The sequence below is a fragment of the Lupinus angustifolius genome, chromosome LG06 (assembly GCF_001865875.1).
Source record: "Lupinus angustifolius cultivar Tanjil chromosome LG06, LupAngTanjil_v1.0, whole genome shotgun sequence".
Classification (NCBI taxonomy): Eukaryota; Viridiplantae; Streptophyta; class Magnoliopsida; order Fabales; family Fabaceae; genus Lupinus; species Lupinus angustifolius.
The window spans coordinates 29,988,520-30,011,184 of NC_032014.1; the positions used below are offsets into that span (position 1 = coordinate 29,988,520).

Genomic DNA, 22,665 nt, shown 5'->3' on the forward strand with positions numbered 1-22,665 from the left:
TACTTGAGCTCTCAAAGCATAACTCTTCCTACTATGTTTATCTCTGCTGCAGCATTAGCTTTCCACATACCAATTAACATAGTGCTCTCAAAGACCATGGGGCTCAAAGGAGTTTCTATGGCTATTTGGATAACAGATCTTATAGTTGTGGTTCTGCTGGCCATTTATGTTGTGATTCTTGAGAAAAAGGGAAGTAGGTGGAAGGATGGAGGATGGTGGGATCAAAGTTTTATGGATTGGATTAGGTTGGTCAAGCTTGGTGGATCATGCTGCCTCAACACATGCCTTGAGTGGTGGTGCTATGAGATTCTAGTCTTTCTTACGGGCCACTTGAAAAATGCAAAGGAAGCGGTGGGAGTTTTCGCCATTGTGCTGAACTTGGACTATTTGCTTTTCTCAGTGATGCTATCACTAGGAACTTGTGTCTCCACTCGTGTGTCGAATGAGCTTGGAGCCAATCAAGCTGGCAATGCATATCGATCCGCACTCGTGTCTCTGGCCTTGGGATTTATGTCAGGTTGCATAGGCAGCTTAGTGATGGTGGCTGTTAGGGGGAGTTGGGGGGCCCTATTTAGCCATGACAATGGAATTATAAAGGGTGTAAAGAAGACAATGTTGCTGATGGCACTGGTCGAAGTTTTTAATTTTCCATTGGCAGTTTGTGGGGGCATACTACGAGGTACAGCTAGGCCCTGGTTAGGCATGTATGCTAATCTTGCTGGATTTTATTTCTTGGCTCTGCCACTAGGTGTGATTTTGGCCTTCAAGTTTCATCATGGCCTTGTTGGACTCTTCATTGGACTTAATACAGGTATTGTTGCCTGCTTGATGCTGGATTTGGTGTTTATTGTGAGGATAAACTGGGTGAAAGAAGCTGCCAAGGCACACACACTTGCTAGTGACAGCCAGGTTCAGAATGCTCCCAAAAATGATGCAGAGGAACCAAGTATGGTCCAAGAAAATCATCAAGTTTAAAATGTGTATTAAAAATATATATTTATGGCTGTATCTGTATGTATCCAAATCCATACATGTCCCAAAAAACACTTGGCCAATAAACCTTTGACACAACTCAAAACCGTGTAGGCAAATTCAAGATGAGAGTTTATACTCCATGTACAATGGTTAAATTGCTTGTCAACACCATTTCAAGCATTTCAGTACTCAAGTTTCTCCTGGAAGTCACTAAAAAGTACCATCATGATCATAATGCACTGAAATTATATTGAAAGTGTTTCTAATTGCATTCTAATTATATCGAAAACATTTCTGTCCCACAAAACAGAAATGGCTCTTGCAGTTCCAAATGCAATTTGGAACCTTCTAGACCAATTTAATTCCCTATTGCCTCTGCTAATGCTTGATCCTGGATAGCCAATTCCATGTAGTTTGTCATAGAGATTCCCATTTGGGACAAACTCTGATAGAATCAACTGCATTGAAGAGGACCAATAGTAACCTTGAAAATGAACTAAATTAGGGTGTTGAATGTAGCCCAGCCGCCCGATTTCATGCTCAAGTTCTTCTTGGTTTCTCATCCTTCCCAAAGTTTCAAGCTTCTTCAATGCAATTGAGATACCACCTTCAAAACCAGTTCTGTATACTGTGCCAATCGATCCACCACCTATAATAAACTCTTTGTCAAGCAATGCTTTGGTACCCGCCTCCCAATCTTCATATGACAACCTTGGAATATCACAAAGTCGCGAAGGGACAACCCCACTCAAATTGTTGAAGGAAAAATCAAATCCTTCAAGGTTAGAGCAATTACTAATGATTCAGGAATTGGACCAGCAAGATTGTTGTGAGAAAGAGAAACAAACTTGGTTTTGTAGCAGTACCTAAACAATGAGTGAAGGTCAGCATATGCTGATGAGATATTGCCCGAGAAGCGATTCCCGAACAATGTCAATATCCTTAATCTGTTCAACCTGACAAAGCTGGGGACAACACTCCAGCCAAATTAGTGTTCCAAAGAACAATTCTTTCTACAAACCCTTCCAAATTACATGAAACACCACTGTAATTGCAAGGGTTTCCACTTGAATCCCACGAACCCAAACTGTTGAAGGGACCATCTGCGATGTTGTCCTTGAATTGAAGCAAAATCTCTTTCAGTTTCTTCTGGTGATACAGTGAGAGATGAAAGGAAACAAAAATGGTACACCATAAAGCATGAGAGAGGTGAATTTGAGTGTGTCTTCTCGTGCTCGAAACAATGCTATTACCCCTTAGGTATCATGATAGAAACGTAGGTGGAGAGGTGGGCCTTAAGGTTGGTAAGAAACCCAAGATTTGGAGGGTCTATGTAAGGAAACGTGGGAGGAAAGCTGAGGTGGCAAAGAAGAAGGCAGATTCTGTTATATTAACACAAAGAGATGGGAGAGAATGGCATTAAGAATTCTGTTATAGGAAAGAGAAATAGAGTGATACCTCTATGGATTGATAGCTGAGTCTATCAATATTTTACCTTGCTTTCATAAGTGTAAACCAGCCCTCATCAATAGAAAATATACATCTGTTTACCATTCATTCTGCTTAATACTCTGCCATTTCATAATATTCTGTTCTTACACTCTTTTCTGTCACCAATATACATTGTTCTCTGTTGTTACTGTTCTGTTACTGCATCAATTGGTCCGACCTGCCGGATCCAGAGGCGAAGGAGGAAAGGAACACAGTAGATGCCACCGAAGATGTCAGATAGGGTTGAGGCGTTAGAAGAAAAATGGGGGAAGTCTGAACTACTCTTCAAACTTTAGTGGCTCAAATAAAAACGCAGAGTTTGGTTCTTGCTGAGTTGAGTCAGCAATTCGGTCAGAAAAGTCGGGACATGGAGGCTGAAAATTCGTCCGGCGATAATACAAACGGCGAATCTCGACTTTCGGGGAAAAAGGTGAAGTTGCCGGCATTCGAAGGGGACGATCCAGTAGCGTGGATTACTTGCGCTGAGATCTATTTTGACGTGCAAAATACACCGGAGGCAATGCGATAGGAGTGTAAAGGAGTTTGTGGAGGCATTTGAATTGTTGTCATCTCAGGTGGGACGCTTACCTGAGGAACAATATTTGGGATACTTCATGAGTGGTTTGAAACCCCAAATTCGAAGGAGAGTTCGCACATTAAACCCTAAATCGCGTCTGGAAATGATGAGAATGGCAAAAGACATAGAAGGTGAGTTAAGGGAGGAAGATGATGAAGAAGAAAGGAGCCATGGAAGAAAAAAAATGATGGGCCGAAATGAGTGGATTGGGCCCAATCTGTTTAATAGAAGTGGGGGAGGGGCTCCCAATCAAAAAACCCGTTTTGCTCAACCGGGTTGGAGTAACCCGACATCTTTTGTGGGTTCCAGAACGGGTTCTACGAATCCGAGTCACTCTTCTTCTCCTTCCATGATGTCGACGGCGAGAAAAGGAGAATCAGAACGACAAAACAATGCAGTGGAGAGATGGAAGGGTACCAAGAGCTTATCTTATGAAGAAGTGATGGAAAGGAGGGCAAAGGGGCTTTGCTTCAAGTGTGGGGGAAAGTATCATCCAACCCAACACAAATGTCCAGAACGCTCTCTTCGGTTGCTCATTCTGGATGAAGGAGAAGGTGTTGAGGATGATGGTGAGATTATTGCACTCGAAGCACATGAGAATGACGAAGATGAGGAAGTTGAAGCATAATGCAAGGTGATTGGCGTGATGGGTAGCTTGGGAGAATGTCATACCATGAAACTTGAGGGTCAGGTAGCAGGTATCAAAGTGATGGTGTTGATTGATAGTGGAGCTAGCCACAATTTCATCTCTCCAGCAATCACCGTGGCATTAGGGCTTCAAATTACACCTATGACAGCAAGGAACATCAAGCTCGGGGATGGCCATAAAATTCTCTCTAAAGGAATATGTAAAGGGGTCCAAATCAAATTGGGATCCCAGATGTTCGAAGTTGATGCTTTAGTGCTGGAGTTAGGCGGTTTGGATGTTGTTTTGGGGGTGTCCTGGTTGAGTACACTGGGGAAGGTAGTGATGGATTGGAAACGGCTCACTATGCAGTTTTGGTATGATGGGGCAGAGGTGAAATTACAAAGTCAAGGAAGTTGTATCGGGAAGCATGGTTTCTTGAATTCATTTCTTGAGGGGAGCACAACTAAACATGATTGGTGGTGGTCACAAAGGAAGCATGAGGACAATGTAGTTAGTGAAGAAGAGCAGCAAGGGGTTATTCGGTTGTTGCAGCAATTCCCAATAGTGTTTCGGGAACGCATAAGCCTACCGCCAGAAAGAAAACAGATGCATTACATTCAGTTAGTGGCGCGTACTGGACCAGTTAATGTGAGGCCATACAGATATCCACATTATCAGAAGGATGAGATTGAGAGACAGGTTCAGGAGTTATTAGATGCAGGGGTGATTCGACCAAGCATGAGTGCTTTTTCTAGTCCGGTGATTTTAGTTAAAAAAAAAAGGATGGCTCTTGGCGTATGTGTGTGGATTACAGAGCTCTAAACAAAGCCACTATTCCAGATAAGTACCCTATTCCAATTGTGGATGAGTTGTTGGATGAACTATTTGGGTCAACTATTTTTTCTAAGATTGACCTGAGATCTGGGTACCATCAGATTCGTGTTCATGAGGCTGATGTGCACAAGACAGCTTTCCGTACACATAATGGGCATTATGAATACTTAGTCATGCCGTTTGGATTGATGAATGCCCCGGCAACTTTTCAGGCAACTATGAATGGAGTGTTTCGACCTTTCCTTCGAAGTTTCGTTTTGGTGTTCTTTGACGACATCTTGGTGTATAGCAAAAATGAGGAGGAACATTTAAACCATTTAAGTCAAGTGTTGGCGGTGTTGCAGGAACATTGTTTTGTGGCAAACAAAGCTAAATGCAAATTTGGGTGTAAAAGTGTTGATTACTTGGGCCACGTAATATCAGGGAGTGGAGTGGCTGTGGATCCAGAAAAGGTGAGGTGTGTGATAGACTGGCCAGAACCCAAGTCCGTCAAGGGAGTTCGTGGATTTCTTGGTCTCACGGGGTACTACAGAAAGTTCATTCGTGACTATGGTAAAATTGCCAAGCCATTAACTGAGTTGACAAAGAAGAACAATTTTATGTGGGGTCCTTTTGCATTGGAAGCCTTCAACAAGTTGAAGACTTTAATGACAACTTCACCCGTATTAATGTTGCCCGATTTTACATTGCCTTTTGAAGTAGAATGCGATGCAGCAGGGAGGGGCCTAGGTGCTGTGCTTATGCAGCAAAAACGACCCATTGCTTATTTCAGCAAAGCACTGTCGGCTGGGAACTTGGCTAAGTCAGTATATGAGAAAGAATTGATGGCCTTGGTTCTTGCTATTCAGCATTGGAGACACTACTTATGTTATTATTTCAGTTCTTTTGTCGTTTGTCTTATTCTATATGAATATGCACATGTTTATGTCAATATGCGCCGAGCAACGACTACTCCACGTTAAATTCTAAAATATTAGGTTCTCATTGCATAAGTTATTAATTTTTTATTAAATAATGATCGTTCTTGCACAATCATATAGTTTACTGAATGAAAAGTGCACATTAAACTAGGAGAATGATTTCTATGCAAATGAAAAAAATGAGAAACCAAAACCATACTCTATAAATTTTGGACGTCACATATAAATAACATGTAATGTCATGTTGGACAACATATGTCACGTAAGAAACATTATTAGGGTTTAAGATAAAAAATTAGCAGAATGATAATTTTTGCACATTAATTTAATATAAGTTGAACAATGATAATTAATCACACAAGAAACAGGAGTATTAAAATAGCACAATTAAAGAACACGTGGGATTAAAACTACATTTTAGCTCATTTTTCTAATCAAGATTACGTTTAATATTTTTTTGATAGCGTTGATAGATTAATTAGTCAAACTCAGTAAGTTAAGTTGAAATGAAAAAATAAATCAAGCAATATATTTGTTATATTAATGATGATCATTTAGAATATCACATTTTTAAGGTAGAAAAAAGAGCACATTTAAGGCAGTCAATTGTTAATAGGACGTTATAGCAAAATTTAATTGTGAGAACTAATCTGAAAAAACAATAATGTAAGCAATAATTTATATTAAAATGTATCATAACCATTTATATTTAGTTATTATTAAATCTTCAAAAAAAATAATCAAATTTGAATGATAAATAATGATATAATAAATATGTATAAAAAATAATCAAATTTGAATGAAAGAGTAAAATAATACTGTACTCTTTATCCTTTTTCTTGTATGATTGTAGTGTTAGTGTATTCTTCATTCCACAAGAAAAACAAGTAACTAGCTATAAATAAAAAGATGACAAGACCATAACATATTTATGTAAATAAAAACTTGTACATCAAATTCCTCCAACATTACATTCTAAGTAATAATAAAAAAAACAATCTTATTTTTTTTGCTAAGCAAAAAGAATATATAATAAGCAATTATTATTTCGCAAGATGTGCAAAATATCCTAGCTAAGATACAATCAAAGCTTGATTTTGGAAATGCAATTGGTATCAGCAGTCTTATTATAGAGATTAAGAGAAATGTTACATGTGCTATAAGCCATGGCCTTGATTTTGATAAACTTCAAAACAATCACTTTTCCTGGTAATTCAGCCCTTGATGTCATATTGATCACTTTCCTAGTAACAAAATCTGGAATAAACATAGGATTTTCTATCATCTTTCCAACCATGAATTCAGCATTAGTTGTCACATTAATGGTGCTACGTGCTGGAACATAATGTGACAAAATTGGAATTTCAGCTACAATTGTTCCACGATAATTGACATAACCTGTTGAATCTATGTACCTAAAACTTCCAAAGTTTCGATTCACCATAGTGATCAACATGGCTACACTAATTTTGCTATTTGGGTCCACGGTAAATTGAAGGTGGTCAAGGCCTAAAGGGTGAACACTAATAATAGGATCTTTGATTTTGAAAACGGTAAGAGCCAAAGCTACAATAACAACAATAACAATGATCAAGAAAAGACAAGATACGGCGCAACATGCTTTGCGTCCTCTAGATGACATGGTTTAAGGTTTTGTGTTTGTTGAAGCCTAAAAACAATGAAGCTTAATATAATGACAAAATTTGGAATTGAGATTTGTATGAATTGGTAAGGGTGCTTATATTTTAGCCAAATTATGCTTTCATGGAAAAAAAATCATGTGGTGTTTTATACAAGGAAATTTGTGATTCCATTTGAGAAAATTCATGTGGGTTTTTGTTTGAAATGTAACTTAATAAACTTAGTCCATTAATCAAATGAGTTGAATTTGATTTAAATATTAGCTTCGTTAAATAAATGAATCAAATTTGAGCCGAGTCAAATTTCAATAATTAGGTTTATAAGGTAACTAAGTTATATAATTTCACTTAATGAAGTTGACATACAACCATACATAAACGATTAAGATTAAATATTATTTAATAATTACTTTAAAAGGACATATAAATTTATTATTTAATCTTAACTATTTAGAATTATATATTCATTATTCTCATTTTCACAATAACTCGCCAACCTCTTTCTATATATATATTAAAAAATAATATAAAATTATCACATATACTTTTAATTAATATATAAATATAATATATATTTAATAATTTTGTATCACATTCCAATTTTTTATATGAATGTATATAAATTAACATTATTTGGTAGAAAATTTAAAAAATTATGTTCAACAAATTAAGATTCTCATAAATCTTTAGTTGTGGAGGAAATGAGAATATTGTATTCTCATTTTTTTTAAATGTGAATATCAATGTTTGATATTAAAATATCTTTTCCATCATTCTCTTTCTACTATGTTATTTTTCTTAGTCAAGGATAATTTCAAACAATCAATCACATTTTCAGAAACTTTCTATATCATCATAGAATAAACCAAATACAAGAGTATAACCTCCTTATCTGTCACATCTCATTCATTATATTAATACACAAGAATATATGAATGCAATTTTTTTTAATACTTTTTAGCTATTTTTAGAACGTCATTAATCATCATATCTTTGACTTTTAACATTAGTTATTCTGTATGGTACAAAATTTAATGACGCTATCTCTATAATAGGTGGAGTAAAATTAAAATTAGTGTTAGTAGATCAAATTCCTTTACACCTTTTTATCATCTGATCAACCAATTGTTTAGGACTTCAATGTTATTATGAGTATAAATTATATCGTAATATTTATACATTATAAATATTTATCAATTATTTATTTTTATTGAAAAGTAAATGAAAATTAGAAATAAATGATAAATGATGAATTAATGATATATAAAATTCTTATATTGTCATAATGTATATTTTTCCTCGTAAATTAATCATCTAAGGATATAAACCATCTAATAGTTGGACACTACATGGTGGCAAATTAATATGGATTTATTTCAGGTATCATTACAAAGATTTCTATACGAAATATTTAATATACGTGTATTCTCAAATGATCAAAATTGAAATATTGGTTATATATGTTAGAATGCTTTTTGAATACTTAAGTTAGAACATTTTTTACCAACTTATCTTAGTGGTCCAACATAGAATTCATTATATCTTTGGGTCCAAATCATAGCTATCATTTATTTATTGGAAGCAATACTATGAGTAGGACAAAAATTCAATATTTTTAAAAACATTTTTTTTGTTATCTTTTTTTAATAACATTTTATTCTTTAATTAGATGACTATGTGACAAAAGTTACTTCGGTTTGGTAATGTATCTAAATTAAAATATTTTGTTACATGTTTTTTTAGGTTACTTTTTGTTATATGTTTTTATTTTTATGTTTCCTCTATCAAGAAATAATTTTGCATAATAATGACGATAGTATTAATAAGGCCATTATATATTGCAAATTTCATATTTTTATTTTCAACAAAAAGTTATCAAACTTTAATTAACCTTAAAAGGTAATTTTTTATGACAAAAATGTGTTTTACTGGAATTGGATACATTAATTTAAGAATAAGGCCTCACATAGTATTAGCGTGTTGTGTGTTTGTAAATCCAAATTTCTATTTCTTCTTCTTCTTCTCATTATCTCAATACATAAAATAATATCGTTTATTTTTTCTCTCATTATCTCAATACATAAAATAATTATCTAAATACATAAAATAATTTTCAAAAAAATAAAAAACAATACTTTTTAGTATTAAAAGTCTACTAAAATATAATATTTATTAAACTTTATATGTATACTGTTTATTTTTTAAATAAAACGATAAAATCCTCAAAAAGTTTAATAATCATCATAATGACAATTTCTTAGATGAAGATTTAGTCCATATTATTTGCCGAACAATAATAAAAAATTTATCATAAGAAAATAATAACAGATATTAATGAGATATTATCCATAAAATATTAAGAATCTATGATATAACTTTTTATGGTATTTTACTAATTATAATAATATATTTTTAAACTAAAAATTGAAGAAAAGAAATAGAGGGGTAAAATATACTGAAAAAATATTACACCAACTAACAATAAATTCGTTTTTTAATAAATCAATATAAATATAAATTATATAAATTAACAATAAATAATCTTTACACATTTTATATATTTAACTATAATGGTTATTAATTTATCGCTAAAATTAATATAATAGAATTTGTTTTGTGAAATGCAAATATAAGAAATAATTGGGAAAATAATATAATAAAGTAACAAAATCAAGAGGCATTGTTGTATTTGGTGGGTTTTGCTTTGTTGTTTGTTTCACGGGCTAACGGCAAATACAAAAACAATTACTATTTACTCTCTCTCTCTGATTTCATATTTTCAACATGAATGACCTTCTCACTGTAAGTTCATACCTTCAATTCCATCTATTTGATGTCAAAATTCAATTTTGATAACTGGGTCTTTCAGTTTTGATGCTAAAGTTTATGTTTTTCAGTTCCTTAGTTCTCTGCTTTTCACTGTTACATTCCACAGGATCGTGTTTTTTTTGTCATTGTCAATTCTAAGAGAGACCCACTTTGGTCCTTGTATTAAAGGATATGAATTTGTAACCATCATGCTTTTATATTTTAATATATTTTCTGTTTGCATTGGAAATTTTGTTAAAGGTGGTGTTTTGGTTCAATTCAGATCATAATTGGTCCCCATTTAGATTATGATGGGATATGAAGCACCTACACTTCAATAACCTCCATGTATTGGTTCACACACGTATCTGATATCGATATTATTCGATACTTCATCCATGCGTATCCATAGCAGGGTACATATCAAAATTATATTTTTGAAAAATAAATAATTTATAAATCTAAATAGGAAATGCATATGCATAATGTTGACATGACACAGTCAATTAAGCCAGAAAAGCATAACACGGTCAATTAAGTAAAAGAGAGAAACATAATATGCAATCTACCAAGTGGACTTGTAGTAAGAGAAATAAAGCAAAACATGCGTATTATATAGAGAATGAATAGGTAATGCATATGCATAATGTTGATCATCGATTAAACGATATTGATCATCTTATGACAATATGAATTTCATTTTGTATTTAGTGATGTCTACAAAATATATTCCTTGTTCGGAAATTCATAACAATAATTATATGTTTATTATGTTTTATGGATTTTATGTTCATATTTTATATGCGATCCAAAACATATCATATCCTACATTTTCAAGAAAATGCATATCGAAATATCATATACATATTGTATCCGATACTCGTATCAGTATCGGTGCTTCAGAGGTGAGTGGTTGTGTTCACTGTATTAATAACACATGTTTAAGTTGATTGGATTTATTCAGTTGAATTTTGTGTGTTTTTGTGCTGTTTAATTACTGTTAATTTGACTTAGTTTAAGTTTCATGTTGTTGTCTTCAAGCATCAAAGTCCAATGATAACTTTTCTATTTGCTTTTCAAATTGATTTTGTTTCTTACAGGACTCATTTGTTATTGAGGTTAAGAAGGCTCAGCCTTCTAGACAAAGTGATATTGAAATGGGAATGCAAGTTCCAGGAAGCAACTCTGATTTGGGATTGGAAGCTTTTAATAAGCAGGTAAACAATGTGCATGCTATTTAATCTTTTGATGATTCAAAAATGTGAATTTGGCCTTGAACGTTTTGTAGTTTGTGATCATGTGGGTATTTGTTAGATTATTCTTTCACAATAGGATAAAAATTGTTATTAGTTAGAGTAAAGGGGCAAAAAGAAAATCTTTAAGCTAGTTTGTTTCGATAATCTACCTTTTCTTCAAACTATTTGTTGAGTATCTTGCTTGAATATCCTATGTTCATTGATATTCTTATTTTGTTATTAGATCCACGAGGCCGATAAACAAATTGATAACCTATCTATGCTACTATATAACCTAAAGGTATGTATCTTGTTCATAATTTAACACTTTTGGACGCAATGTCTCATTTATAGCAGTTAGTAATTCGACATTTTTCAGGATGCTAATGAGGAATCAAAAGCTGTTACCAACGCATCTGCGATGAAAGGTATATTACAATGCAAATTATGTTACTTTTTTGTTGCAAGCATCTGATTCGAATTGGGTCGTAAGTCGTAAATCATAAGATTGTGCTGATATCAATACTATGTATTAAGTTTGGTGTGTCATGTAGTTCTAGGCAGATCGACAAATATCGTGCTAGCATCACTGTTAAGTTATATGTGGCTGAACTTTAATGATTTTTATAACACTAACATACCGGCAACATCATTTCAGGCATCAAGAAGAGGATGGAGAAAGATATTGATGAAGTTGGAAGGATTTCATATGGTGTCAAAACAAGAATAGAAGCTATAAGCAGAGATGTACTAAGATGCTGGCTGAATATTATTTTAGTTGATGTTAGTTTGTTATGAAATATTGAACACATGAGGATTATTTAGTTAGAACTTGTTTTGTGCAGAATCTGAACAATCGAAAAAATCCTGGTTGCGAGAAGGGGACCGGTATTGATAGAGCAAGGATGAATATGACAAAGTAAGTTGGAGTTAGTATTACATATCTTTATTACTATATACTTGATAAAACAACCTAGAGAGCTGAAATTTCTACTTTTCCTTGAAACCACAGTGCCTTGACTAAAAGGTTCAGGGATCTCATGATAGAGTTTCAGGTATGTTTAGTTTTTATTACTTCTAACACCAGAAGCTGCATTTCCAAGTTTGGAGCCTATTTTCTCACTATTGTGTTATGTTTTAGACTCTTAGACAAAGAATACAAGATGAATATCGTGAAGTTGTGGAGAGAAGAGTTATCACAGGTTTGAACATTTCGGCCCCTTGATAAACTGTGATGCTCTATGGCTGTACTACAATTTTAATTTTTTTATATGTTCGTCATAGAGGGTAGCACGCAACAATAAGGTTGCTTGCTTTGGTTCAAATCCAGGAAACAATATATTTGTTTGCGAGGATAAGGCTGCATACATCCACCCTCCTCGGGCCCTACTAGGTGGTAGCCTTGTGTGCTAAGTTATTGTTTTATATGTTCATCATGTTCTCATATTTTCCACTTTATGTGTATGATTTTATTGGACAGTCACAGGAACTAGGCCGGATGATGAGGTGAGCTTAATTCATCAATTTGTGACTTGAGATCAGATATCCACTGCCTATGAATTTTGTTCTAATTGGCTCTTTAATGATTGTGTTAGACAATTGATCACCTGATAGAGACAGGAAACAGTGAACAGATCTTTCAGCAAGCAATTCTAGAAACCGGCAGAGGACAGGTACTCGGTTTATGATTCCTCATTTGAACATTTTTCAATTTAGGAAATTAACAATGAATTATGCCATTTTGTTTTTCTGTTTCTTACACTTTCCCTCTTTTTCTGAGCGGCCAGGTGTAGTGATTAATATAAACTTTGCATACAAACTTCATTCATGGACTATCCTATGTGTTTTTCAGGATTTTTCTTAGTAGGATGAAGAATGAAAGCTTTTGTGCAGGATTAAAAGCTTTTCCGTAGTTATATCGTTTGTTGTTTACTTGTGCAGATTGTAAGCACGGTTGAAGAAATTCAGGAGAGACATGATGCTGTAAAAGAAATCGAGAAAAAGCTTCTTGATTTACATCAGGTTTACTTGCACACAGATCTTAGTTTAAATATTCAACTTACTTGACAAAGATGTCAGAAATAACAAATACTTGTTATCTAATCATATTTTATCTCAGGTTTATCTTGATATGGCTGTCTTAGTTGATGCTCAAGGAGAAATTTTAGACAACATCGAAAGTCAGGTTCGATTACACTCTCTTCTCCTTGATGTTATGTTTCTATGTTTGTATATAGAATTCAGGGAACATTTAGTTCTTCAATTCGCATTAACGGGAGAGACTTGTTCAGGTCAACAACGCAGTCGATCATGTCCAGAGAGGGACATCTGCGCTTCAGACCGCTAAGAAACTGCAGAAGAGTTCTCGAAAATGGATGTGCATTGGAATCATTATACTGTTGATAGTAATAGCCATTATAGTTGTTGGTGTTATCAAACCTTGGAAGCATAAGTGAGCTCGAGTGTCTCGCCCTTGGTCCCTTGTCCATATATATAACAGTCGACAAGTCAGTCGACAGTCGCCCTTGGTGCCGGATTTTTTACTTTTATTTTGATTGATGTTTGATTTGTTGTGTTATTGATTTATGACTTACTATAAAATTTGTGTCTCACTATATGGAATTCATATTCTTTTGTCACCTTTCTAAAGTTTATGAGATCCCCCCTTACTTTTTTTGTTACATTCTGTTTTTACAAATCCACTGAATGGTGATTTTGGTGACTCTACTTAGCTCTTGTTTTAAAAATTATACCAATCCTTTTTATGATGATGAAAATTATACCAATCCTTTTTATGATGATGTTGTTCTTATACTTAGCTCTTGTGAAAAGTGGATAAACATAGTGGTATTTGGTGTGCAAATCTATGAGTGACATGTGAGAAGAATCTTTGCAACCAATCAAATGAACAATAATCATACATTGTTGAGAGAAATAAGGAGTGTGATATTTTGAAGATTGATTTTGAAAAGAGTTGGAGTTTTTTTATCATATGATGGATCAACTTGGCTTTTGTGGTAAAAGGAGGAGATATGAATTTCGAAATGTGTCTCAACAACCTCTTTAGCAATTCTAGTCAAAGGAAATCGTACAATAAAGTCAAGATGTTGAGAAGGATATCAAGTCAGAGGTGCTTGCATGTCAAGGATATTGAGTTCTTTAATAAAGTTATTCTTAGTAAATGGAGATTGTGTTGTTTAATCGAGAGAGAATCCTTTTGGGTTAAAGTCTTAGAGTCTAAATATGAGATTCTTAGAAGCCCTAAGCCGACCGGTAGTGATTTAGACGAGTCTAAGGATTCACTTTGGTATAAAGACTTGAAGAGGGTGATGAGTGAGACAAACCCTGGTTAAGGGTAGTTGGCGGGTGGCTTTAAAAAGGTGCTGGGGAATGAGAATAAAAAGATTCTAGCTTAATCATTGGGTGGGTAAACGATCTTTGCATGATTCTTTTGAGAAACTTCTCAATTTGATCGAGGATAAACATGCTTTGGTTAGCTAGCTAGGCTAATGGGTATAGGATGTTTTAGGTTGGAATATACCTCAGAAGAGAGAACTTTTGAATGTGAGAAAGTTAGGATAGAGAAGTTGGTGAAGTTGATAACTTCTACATCCATGAAGGAAAAGGATGAAGATCATTGGAGTTGATTCACAACATATCTAACATATTAAATCAACTTATAGAATTATCTGGCAAAAGGGTGACATAGGAGCATTTGATAGAAAAATGCAAATGTTACAAGCAAATCTTAGGATCTTCAACTGCGCCTCAAGTACTAACATAGGCATTGTTGATTTAAAAAATTAAACTATTTAACCACACAACCATTAAGAAACTATTGAGAGAAAAAATTGTAATATTTTGTCAACTATGTGTTTCTAAGCTCATGGCTTACTATAATAACTCTATCAAACACTAATAAGTATCTTATTTTTGTCAACAAAAAAACTAAATGACTCTTAAAATTACTTTGTGGTGTTAACTAACACAATCACATACTAGAAGGAATAACCCATATGGCTTAGCTTTCATATAAACAAACATATAATTCTACAGCATAATTCATTAAGTAACCAAAATTGGTTGACAATAGAATTACATAGGGTATATTGTGCAGGCTATATATCAAATATGAAACTGAACTATCAATTGCATGCTACATAGTATTTAGAAACCATGAATCTTGATATGCTCCTTCTTTACTATCCCAGCCTGTTTTTGCAAAACACATGAATTTATAAATTATATATTTCACTTTTTTATAATTAAGAAGTACAATCAAGAATTGTGTGTTTTTTATAAGCGAAACACTTCAATAATAAAGCATAAGGGGTGTCAACCCAAATACGAATCAACGAGAGTTGCATGTTTGTTTACCTGCACTAGGAAAGTAGAAACATTCTTTCTTTGATCTCCCTGAAGTTGTATGACCTGCATCCATACAATTTTGACATTCATTTTCGGAAAATAATTGCACATCAAATAGTATAGTATATCGAAGTACGGATGCAACGAATCAATCATTTACAGATATGATACATTACATATATTTTGATACGTAAAATAATTAAAAGATATATAGACAAAAAGTATAGTATATCGAAGTATCATATCGGTTATGATAACCCTAGGGCAAAGAAATACTTATAATTTATGAAGAGATAGTATGAAACAAACCTGGCCCAACTCAGGGTCCTGAACAACAGTACCATTACAGCAGAACTCTTTCTTGAGATCCTTAAGTATCTTGGTATAGCTGAACTCTTTCTTCAACCCTTGCACTGTTGTGAGGCTTTTCCTTCCGTTACGCTGCTGAACTCGTACATGAACATACTCTTTTGTCCCAGCACCTGAGTCCTCAGCATTTGCCTCAGCAAAAGGATCAAAAGCAGTTGGGATGCTTGTTTCAAATTCAGACATGAAACTTGCCCTAGGTTATGTGTGTGATTAAACAATGTCCTACATCACAAACAAAGCACAAATAAGTTATATCTAGCATAAGGAATTGATATATGAACTTTACTTGGAAATAATGCTTCATGCACATAAATTTTTATTGAGCAAAGGGGATACAAAGTAGTGGTGTAGAACAATAATCATGAAAATGAAAAAGTCGTAATGTAGTCTGATGGTGAGGATGAATAGTTTAAGAAATAAAGAGAAAGAGGTTGTGGTTCGAGTCTCACCGACATTAAAAAAATATTAAGTAACTCTACAATTTGGTGATTTTAGACTAATGTGAAATACAATTGATAGATCTTAAACTTTCAATTATAAATCCAGAAATAGCAATACCAATTAATACCTCCAGTACTATTACACCACCCAGGCAATAACTTTTCATGCAATATAATTTCTATTGATTGAACCATTACTTAGAACAATCAATCTATCTGCATCTTTTATTTCAAATTAAATTTGAAAAATGTAAACATTTCTAACAATATAATTGAAAAACTTTCATTTTATATATTTTGAAAGTATAGATAAACACAATTGTCCTCCCAAGTTGAAACAGTAATACTCTTCAAATTTTATCGAATTTTCTGATTAATCATGTATCGTGTATCAAATTCATCTTAACAAAAATCTCATAAAAATAATGAAAAAATGACGAACCGGGTTTCCCTTACTATTATGATAACACAGATCTAATCACAAAAACTTCCACTAACAAGAGTAAAAACAAAGCACATACCCCATATAAGAATTGATAAAATTTGTTGAAGGAAACCCATACTTTGGATAAAACTATGGTTAAAAATGACAAATTTGGAATTATAACGTTACATGCAGAGAAACAACGTACGAGAATAAAAAGTTACAGTTAAAATAACAAAAGTAGAAAGAAAAACTTATTACAATAACAAGAATAATACCTGAAAGTTGTCTCCAAATAATGTGAATAATATCAAAGTCAACTGCATAACGTTTTTATATGTGACAGTTGAGACAAATCCTCCCAACCACATAATTCGGTAGCGGTTGTTAACATGCAATTAGTGAATAGTAACACGTGAACCATGTTTTAGGCACCAGTTTCTATTTTTATTTTTATTTTTTAGATTTCGCCTGAGTAATTAGTGTGATTTTTAAATATATTTTTGGATGATAAAACTATGGCTTCTCTCTTTAGTTTTGAATTGGTGTACATTAACTATTATTATTATTGTTGAACTAAATTTTATACAATTTTGAAATATAAGTTCTAGTATATAACTTTGGAATAAAATTTCATAAAAATAATTTGGTTAAGATAGTAATTATTTATTTATTTGTGTTATAATTTTAAAGGGGTGTGTTATAGTGTTAAAGATTTAATTTCAGTGTGCTATGAATCATATAACATGGCCAATATAATATAGGTAGGACTAACCTAAAAGGATTGGCGACAAAAAGTTAATATAATGGTTAGGTGAAGCTAAATTTCTAGATATATTTCTAGGAGTGACATTTGCTGATAATAATTAAGGCCAAAATCAACCCCAAATCAATAAATTATCTCCCTATAGTACTAATTATTTCTCATGATCTTAAAGTAATTAAGGGTATGAGAACAAATGGGGAAAATGCATATATTTAGTTGGCGCAAATGGAGATAATATTGTGTATATGGGACAAATACTTTAATGGAGGTGTTGTACCCAACTTAATGATTGTGTCTTCACAAAATAAACTTTTGGTTTTATTTCACACAAATTTTTATTATTTTCATCCTTAAACTTTTAAAACAATTGGTTTTAATTCTTGTTATTTAGTTGAGTCACTATATAAAATGGGCACTTCAAAGATGGTGACTTATCTGAATCAAGTGCGTATTGGTATTGTTAGTATAAATTATTCTAAAACTAAGTCATTTTGGATTAGAAACTTAGGTTTTTCTCTTTTTCTAAGCCATATCATAATTAATGTGCTATCCTCGTATTCTAGCTGGTTTTGGATCTCAGTTTTTCATGCCACACTCGCCTCCTTAGTAATAGTAACATTAATACTTGGTCACTTTCTTTAGGTTGTCAAAAACAACATATTCTTATATGTATGTAAGAAATGAGTGAGGTAGGAACTATTATTATTCATAGATAAATAAGAATAATTAATATAGAGTGTTATATCTTATTTGAATGGTTAATATTAAAAGAAATAAGATCAATAACTAATTTTTAATCATATCATATATATATGTTGTAAGAGTTAAATTTATTATTCTCACAGTTTTCATATGAAAAATGATCTCACTTAAGCCACTTTATCAAGATTCATGAATGGATTATTGGTAGTTTGAGTGATACACTTGTCCCCAAGTTGAAACATAAGCTCAACATGTTCTAATGTGTTATGAAGCATTAATACCGATATGATTATAAGATATAATACGTAACTGATATGTAAATATGTATTATTTTTTTTGAAAATGCAGGATACGATATGTTTGAGTACGCATAATAAAAGATCTAATTAATGTTATGAATCTCCAAATAAGGAAATATTTTGTAGACATCACTAAATACAAAATGAAATTTATATTGTCGATAAATATTTGTCAGGTGCTTATAATAAGTTTATCACATTATTAAATGATAAAAATATTTGGCTGATGAATATAAAAATATATCTACCACAATAGTAGTTTATAAGTGAAAATTACTATAAAGAATTTTGATTTTCATAAGTTTAATTTTTAATTAACTATTTTTTATATATTATTATTTTATTCTATATATGAATTATTTTATTATTATTTCAAAACAAATTTTAGTTATTTAACTATCCTACCCCAAAAAATACTGACAAATAATATGCATACGTTATTATTCGTATAATAATTGCCCTTACATCCTTTTGACTAATCTTAATTTTACTTTCACTTATAATTTAGATTTCATTCTTATTCGAGGTTCTAAATTCTAATAGTCAACAAGTTCTATTTTTCACCGTATCCTAATTTCTAGTTTTCTTCTTATCGATGTCATTTTTTGGTGCAATAGAAAAATATATTATAGAATCATCATCAATGTTTTTTAAGGAAAAAGGATGAAAAATCAAATTTAAATAATTATGACTTATTTGAGTAAAACAACTTATAAAGTTGAAGAGTTAATTATAGATGTGAAAGCTAAGGTGGAAGGCATTCCACACACCCTATATAAAAAAGGTATATGGATTGAATATGTGGTCTAATTTTAAAACATTAATTCTACTCTTAATTAATATATTTTTATTTTCAATTTTGGAAATTTATTAAATGATTTTTAAATTTAATTATTAATTTAAGAATTAAAAATACAAAAAAAAATGAATTACCTTACGCCAATAAATCTTATTGTTGATCTAATTCAAGAATGATGTTTGACCATTAACACATAGATCTAGATTATTGATTTAAGGCTGTTCAATGTTGTATTGCCTTTTATCTTTATAGGATGGCTTACCATTTTCACAGGGAAAGGTGAAATTATGCAAGTTCATCAATTTGTCTCACTTTTTATATTTTGTTATATTTTACTCCAATTGAAAGTTATCATATACTTAAAAAAATTATAAAAACAAAAATAATATATGCTATTTGATAGAATTTAATTGACTTCAAATATGATGCTAGGAATATTAAGGAATAGATGATCCCATTTCATCGATACTAATACTAGAGCCTAGAATTATCAAAGTTGGAAAATGGAAGCTTAAAAAACTTATGGCACAACTCATTTGCACGGTCACATGTGTTTTCTACTAATATCTTAGGCTTTAGGGATGAACAAACATGAACCTTCACTCACCCCTCTTGAATAAAGAGTAAATTTTCATATATATTCGAGTTTCAGAACTTATCTACTCATACTTTTAATTAGCAACTTGGTAGTAATTGTATAATGAAGGACCTAGAGTGATATTTTATTTTACATACAAATTTATTTATTCTAGTCGTAACTAAGTATTTAGTAAAACATGGGTGTCTAAATAATAATTACTATAAGTGTATATACATTTTTATATATTAGTGTTATAGAAATTTTGAATGATAATGATTTGTCAAATATAATTCAGTTCAAATAATTTGTAATAGGTGCAAAAAGTTGTTACAAACGCTAAAATAATAACCACCTAAATAATAACTAATAAGATAAATATAAAATATAGATAAATTTAAATAAAATGAACTAAACTACGTCTTACATAACTTAACGTACTCTCAATCCAAATATATGGAACATAAAACTCGTTAAACTCTAGTCTCATTGATTTATAAAAGAAAAATGAAACTAGCCATTTTCCTATCTAATTCTGCCTTTGTTGAGTGACAAAATCTCATGTCAATTTTCAGGTCACAATTCATTATTAGCACTTTGTTGTGGGTTGTGGCTAGGGGTGAATATATATACATAGAACAGTAGTTCTATGATTCTATCTTGAAGGCAGCTAAAGTTAGAAAGTGATGTAGATACTATATATGATTCTCTGAATTGAATGTGTTGTGATATTAACCATTGCCTTAAATAGATAATTATATGATTCTTTGAATTTAATGTGCCTTTAATATTTAGTGACGGAGACTATCTTTTGAAAATATGCTACAAAATGTTTTTCTTGAGGTGTATTCTTTATAATTTAAAATTTGAAATTGTCAAGTTAGAAATTGGAGTATAATCTTAGGTCTGTTTCCGAGTTAGATTTTGGTGGAAATGAAGAGAAAGGGAAAACTTGAAAATTATTTTACGAGTGTATTTTATAGCTCCCAAGTTTTCCATTCCCTCAATTTTCCTCCAAAAACCAACTTACACACAAATCCTTAACAAAAATAGAATAATCCCAAATGAGCTACTTTTCTTACATGGTGGGGAATCTGGTTTGTTTCTAAATCACTAGACAACTTGGTCCCTCAATCATGGCAATCAAATTAAGGTCCACTTTAAAGCCTTTGGCTCCACCAAGAGGAATGAAGAATGCTTTATTTACTTAAAAATGTTGTTTCTTGTAATCATTTTGTATCACAAACTTGACAATATCCTCTTTAGGTAAAGAGGAAGAGAGAAAAAATAAGAAACAAAAAGTATTAGCATCTTTTTTCTTCTCCCAAAAAAGTGTCATACAATCTTATTCAAATTGGGTCTATGCATGTACAGCAAGAGCCCCTGTACAGTGCGCACTTTTTAATAGGGGCTCCAAATTTTGTCACTAATGTGCATTCAATTATTGTGTTTATTTTGTGATAATAACCATACTACATTGTATACCAGTGATTAGATTAGGACTTAATTTAGTGATGAAAGACTTCACTAGATCCTCGCATAACATACTAAACCAGATTTCAAAGTTTTGATTCCCTTATTTTACACACTACCAATAATTCTGTACCAATACAAAGTCATGGATCATTTTGAGATTTTTAAGATATCTCATTTTACTTTAATTAGCTACTAGTTTATGCAAGTGCAAGTAATAATATATGTCAAAGGGGGATCACTCTACCCTTCTTACCCCAAAATCTCTATTTCTTTCTGTATATCTTTATCATCATCAAGTATTTAATGTGTTTTTATATTCACACCACGATAACTTAGATCATACAACAATCCATGTACGAACAAGACGACGTTGGTCTAGTGATGTAAAACCCGACTAGATCTTCAAAGTCGAGAGTTCAATTCCTGTGAACGACACTTGTTGGAAGGTGCAACCACGAACCCCGAAAGTGATTATGATAGAAACATAGGTAGAGAGGTGGGCCTTGAGGTTGATAAGAAACCCAAGATTTGGAGGGTCTATGTAAGGAAACGTGGGAGGAAAGCTGAGGTGGCAAAGAAGAAGGCAGATTCTGTTATATTAACACAAAGAGATGGGAGAGAATGGCATTAAGAATTCTGTTATAGGAAAGAGAAATAGAGTGATACCTCTATGGATTGATAGCTGAGTCTATCAATATTTTACCTTGCTTTCATAAGTGTAAACCAGCCCTCATCAATAGAAAATATACACCTGTTTACCATTCATTCTGCTTAATACTCTACCATTTCATAATATTCTGTTCTTACACTCTTTTCCGTCACCAATATACATTGTTTTCTGTTCCTACTGTTCTGTTATTGCATCAATTGGTCCGACTTGTCGGATCCAGAGGCGAAGGAGGAAAGGAACATAGTAGATGCCACCGAAGATGTCAAATAGGGTGAGGCGTTAGAATAACAAATGGGAGAAGTTCGAACCACTCTTCAAACTTTAGTGGCTCAAATGCAAACGCAGAGTTTGGTTCTTGCTGAGTTGAGTCAGCAATTCGATCAGAAAAGTCGGGACATGGAGGCTGAAAACTCGTCCGGCGATAATACGAACGGCGAATCTCGACTTTCGGGGAAAAAGGTGAAGTTGCCGGCATTCGAAGGGGACGATCCAGTAGCGTGGATTACTTGCGCTGAGATCTATTTTGACGTGCAAAATACACCGGAGGCAATGCGATTGAAATTGGTGAGGGTGAGTATGGAAGGAAACACAATACATTGGTTCAATTTGCTGTTGGAGACCGAGGATGCTCTCTCATGGAAAAAATTGAAGAAAGCTCTCATTGCTC

At 32.6% G+C, this 22,665-nt stretch overlaps 5 protein-coding genes across 5 annotated transcripts; 2 read left to right on the top strand and 3 right to left on the bottom strand.

The window, feature by feature from the left end:
• On the top strand, nucleotides 1-1,236 carry LOC109350601 (protein DETOXIFICATION 56-like; the record flags this gene model as incomplete). Its single annotated transcript, XM_019591825.1, has 1 exon — nucleotides 1-1,236. A coding segment is annotated over one exon (975 nt), but the record flags the coding sequence as incomplete, so codon positions are not given.
• LOC109350602 (probable LRR receptor-like serine/threonine-protein kinase At1g12460) lies at nucleotides 1,221-2,078 on the bottom strand. The gene is made up of 2 exons (XM_019591827.1): nucleotides 1,997-2,078; nucleotides 1,221-1,750 (listed from the first exon to the last, which is right to left on the bottom strand). Exons 1-2 carry the CDS (start codon nucleotides 2,076-2,078, stop codon nucleotides 1,221-1,223), a joined length of 612 nt encoding a protein of 203 aa, XP_019447372.1.
• LOC109350603 lies at nucleotides 6,510-7,067 on the bottom strand. The gene has a single exon (XM_019591828.1). The coding sequence runs from the start codon at nucleotides 7,065-7,067 to the stop codon at nucleotides 6,510-6,512; it is 558 nt and encodes a 185-aa protein (XP_019447373.1).
• Nucleotides 9,774-13,760, top strand: LOC109350914 (syntaxin-132-like). The gene is made up of 13 exons (XM_019592223.1): nucleotides 9,774-9,867; nucleotides 10,974-11,090; nucleotides 11,353-11,409; nucleotides 11,488-11,536; nucleotides 11,767-11,855; nucleotides 11,954-12,027; nucleotides 12,121-12,163; nucleotides 12,250-12,310; nucleotides 12,589-12,614; nucleotides 12,704-12,781; nucleotides 13,050-13,130; nucleotides 13,228-13,293; nucleotides 13,400-13,760. The coding sequence occupies exons 1-13, from the start codon at nucleotides 9,850-9,852 to the stop codon at nucleotides 13,562-13,564; spliced, it is 924 nt and encodes a 307-aa protein (XP_019447768.1). The 5' UTR covers nucleotides 9,774-9,849; the 3' UTR covers nucleotides 13,565-13,760.
• LOC109350915 (protein translation factor SUI1 homolog) lies at nucleotides 15,105-17,089 on the bottom strand. Its single transcript, XM_019592224.1, has 4 exons — nucleotides 16,988-17,089; nucleotides 15,786-16,067; nucleotides 15,486-15,539; nucleotides 15,105-15,320 (listed from the first exon to the last, which is right to left on the bottom strand). Exons 2-4 carry the CDS (start codon nucleotides 16,026-16,028, stop codon nucleotides 15,276-15,278), a joined length of 342 nt encoding a protein of 113 aa, XP_019447769.1. The 5' UTR covers nucleotides 16,029-16,067; nucleotides 16,988-17,089; the 3' UTR covers nucleotides 15,105-15,275.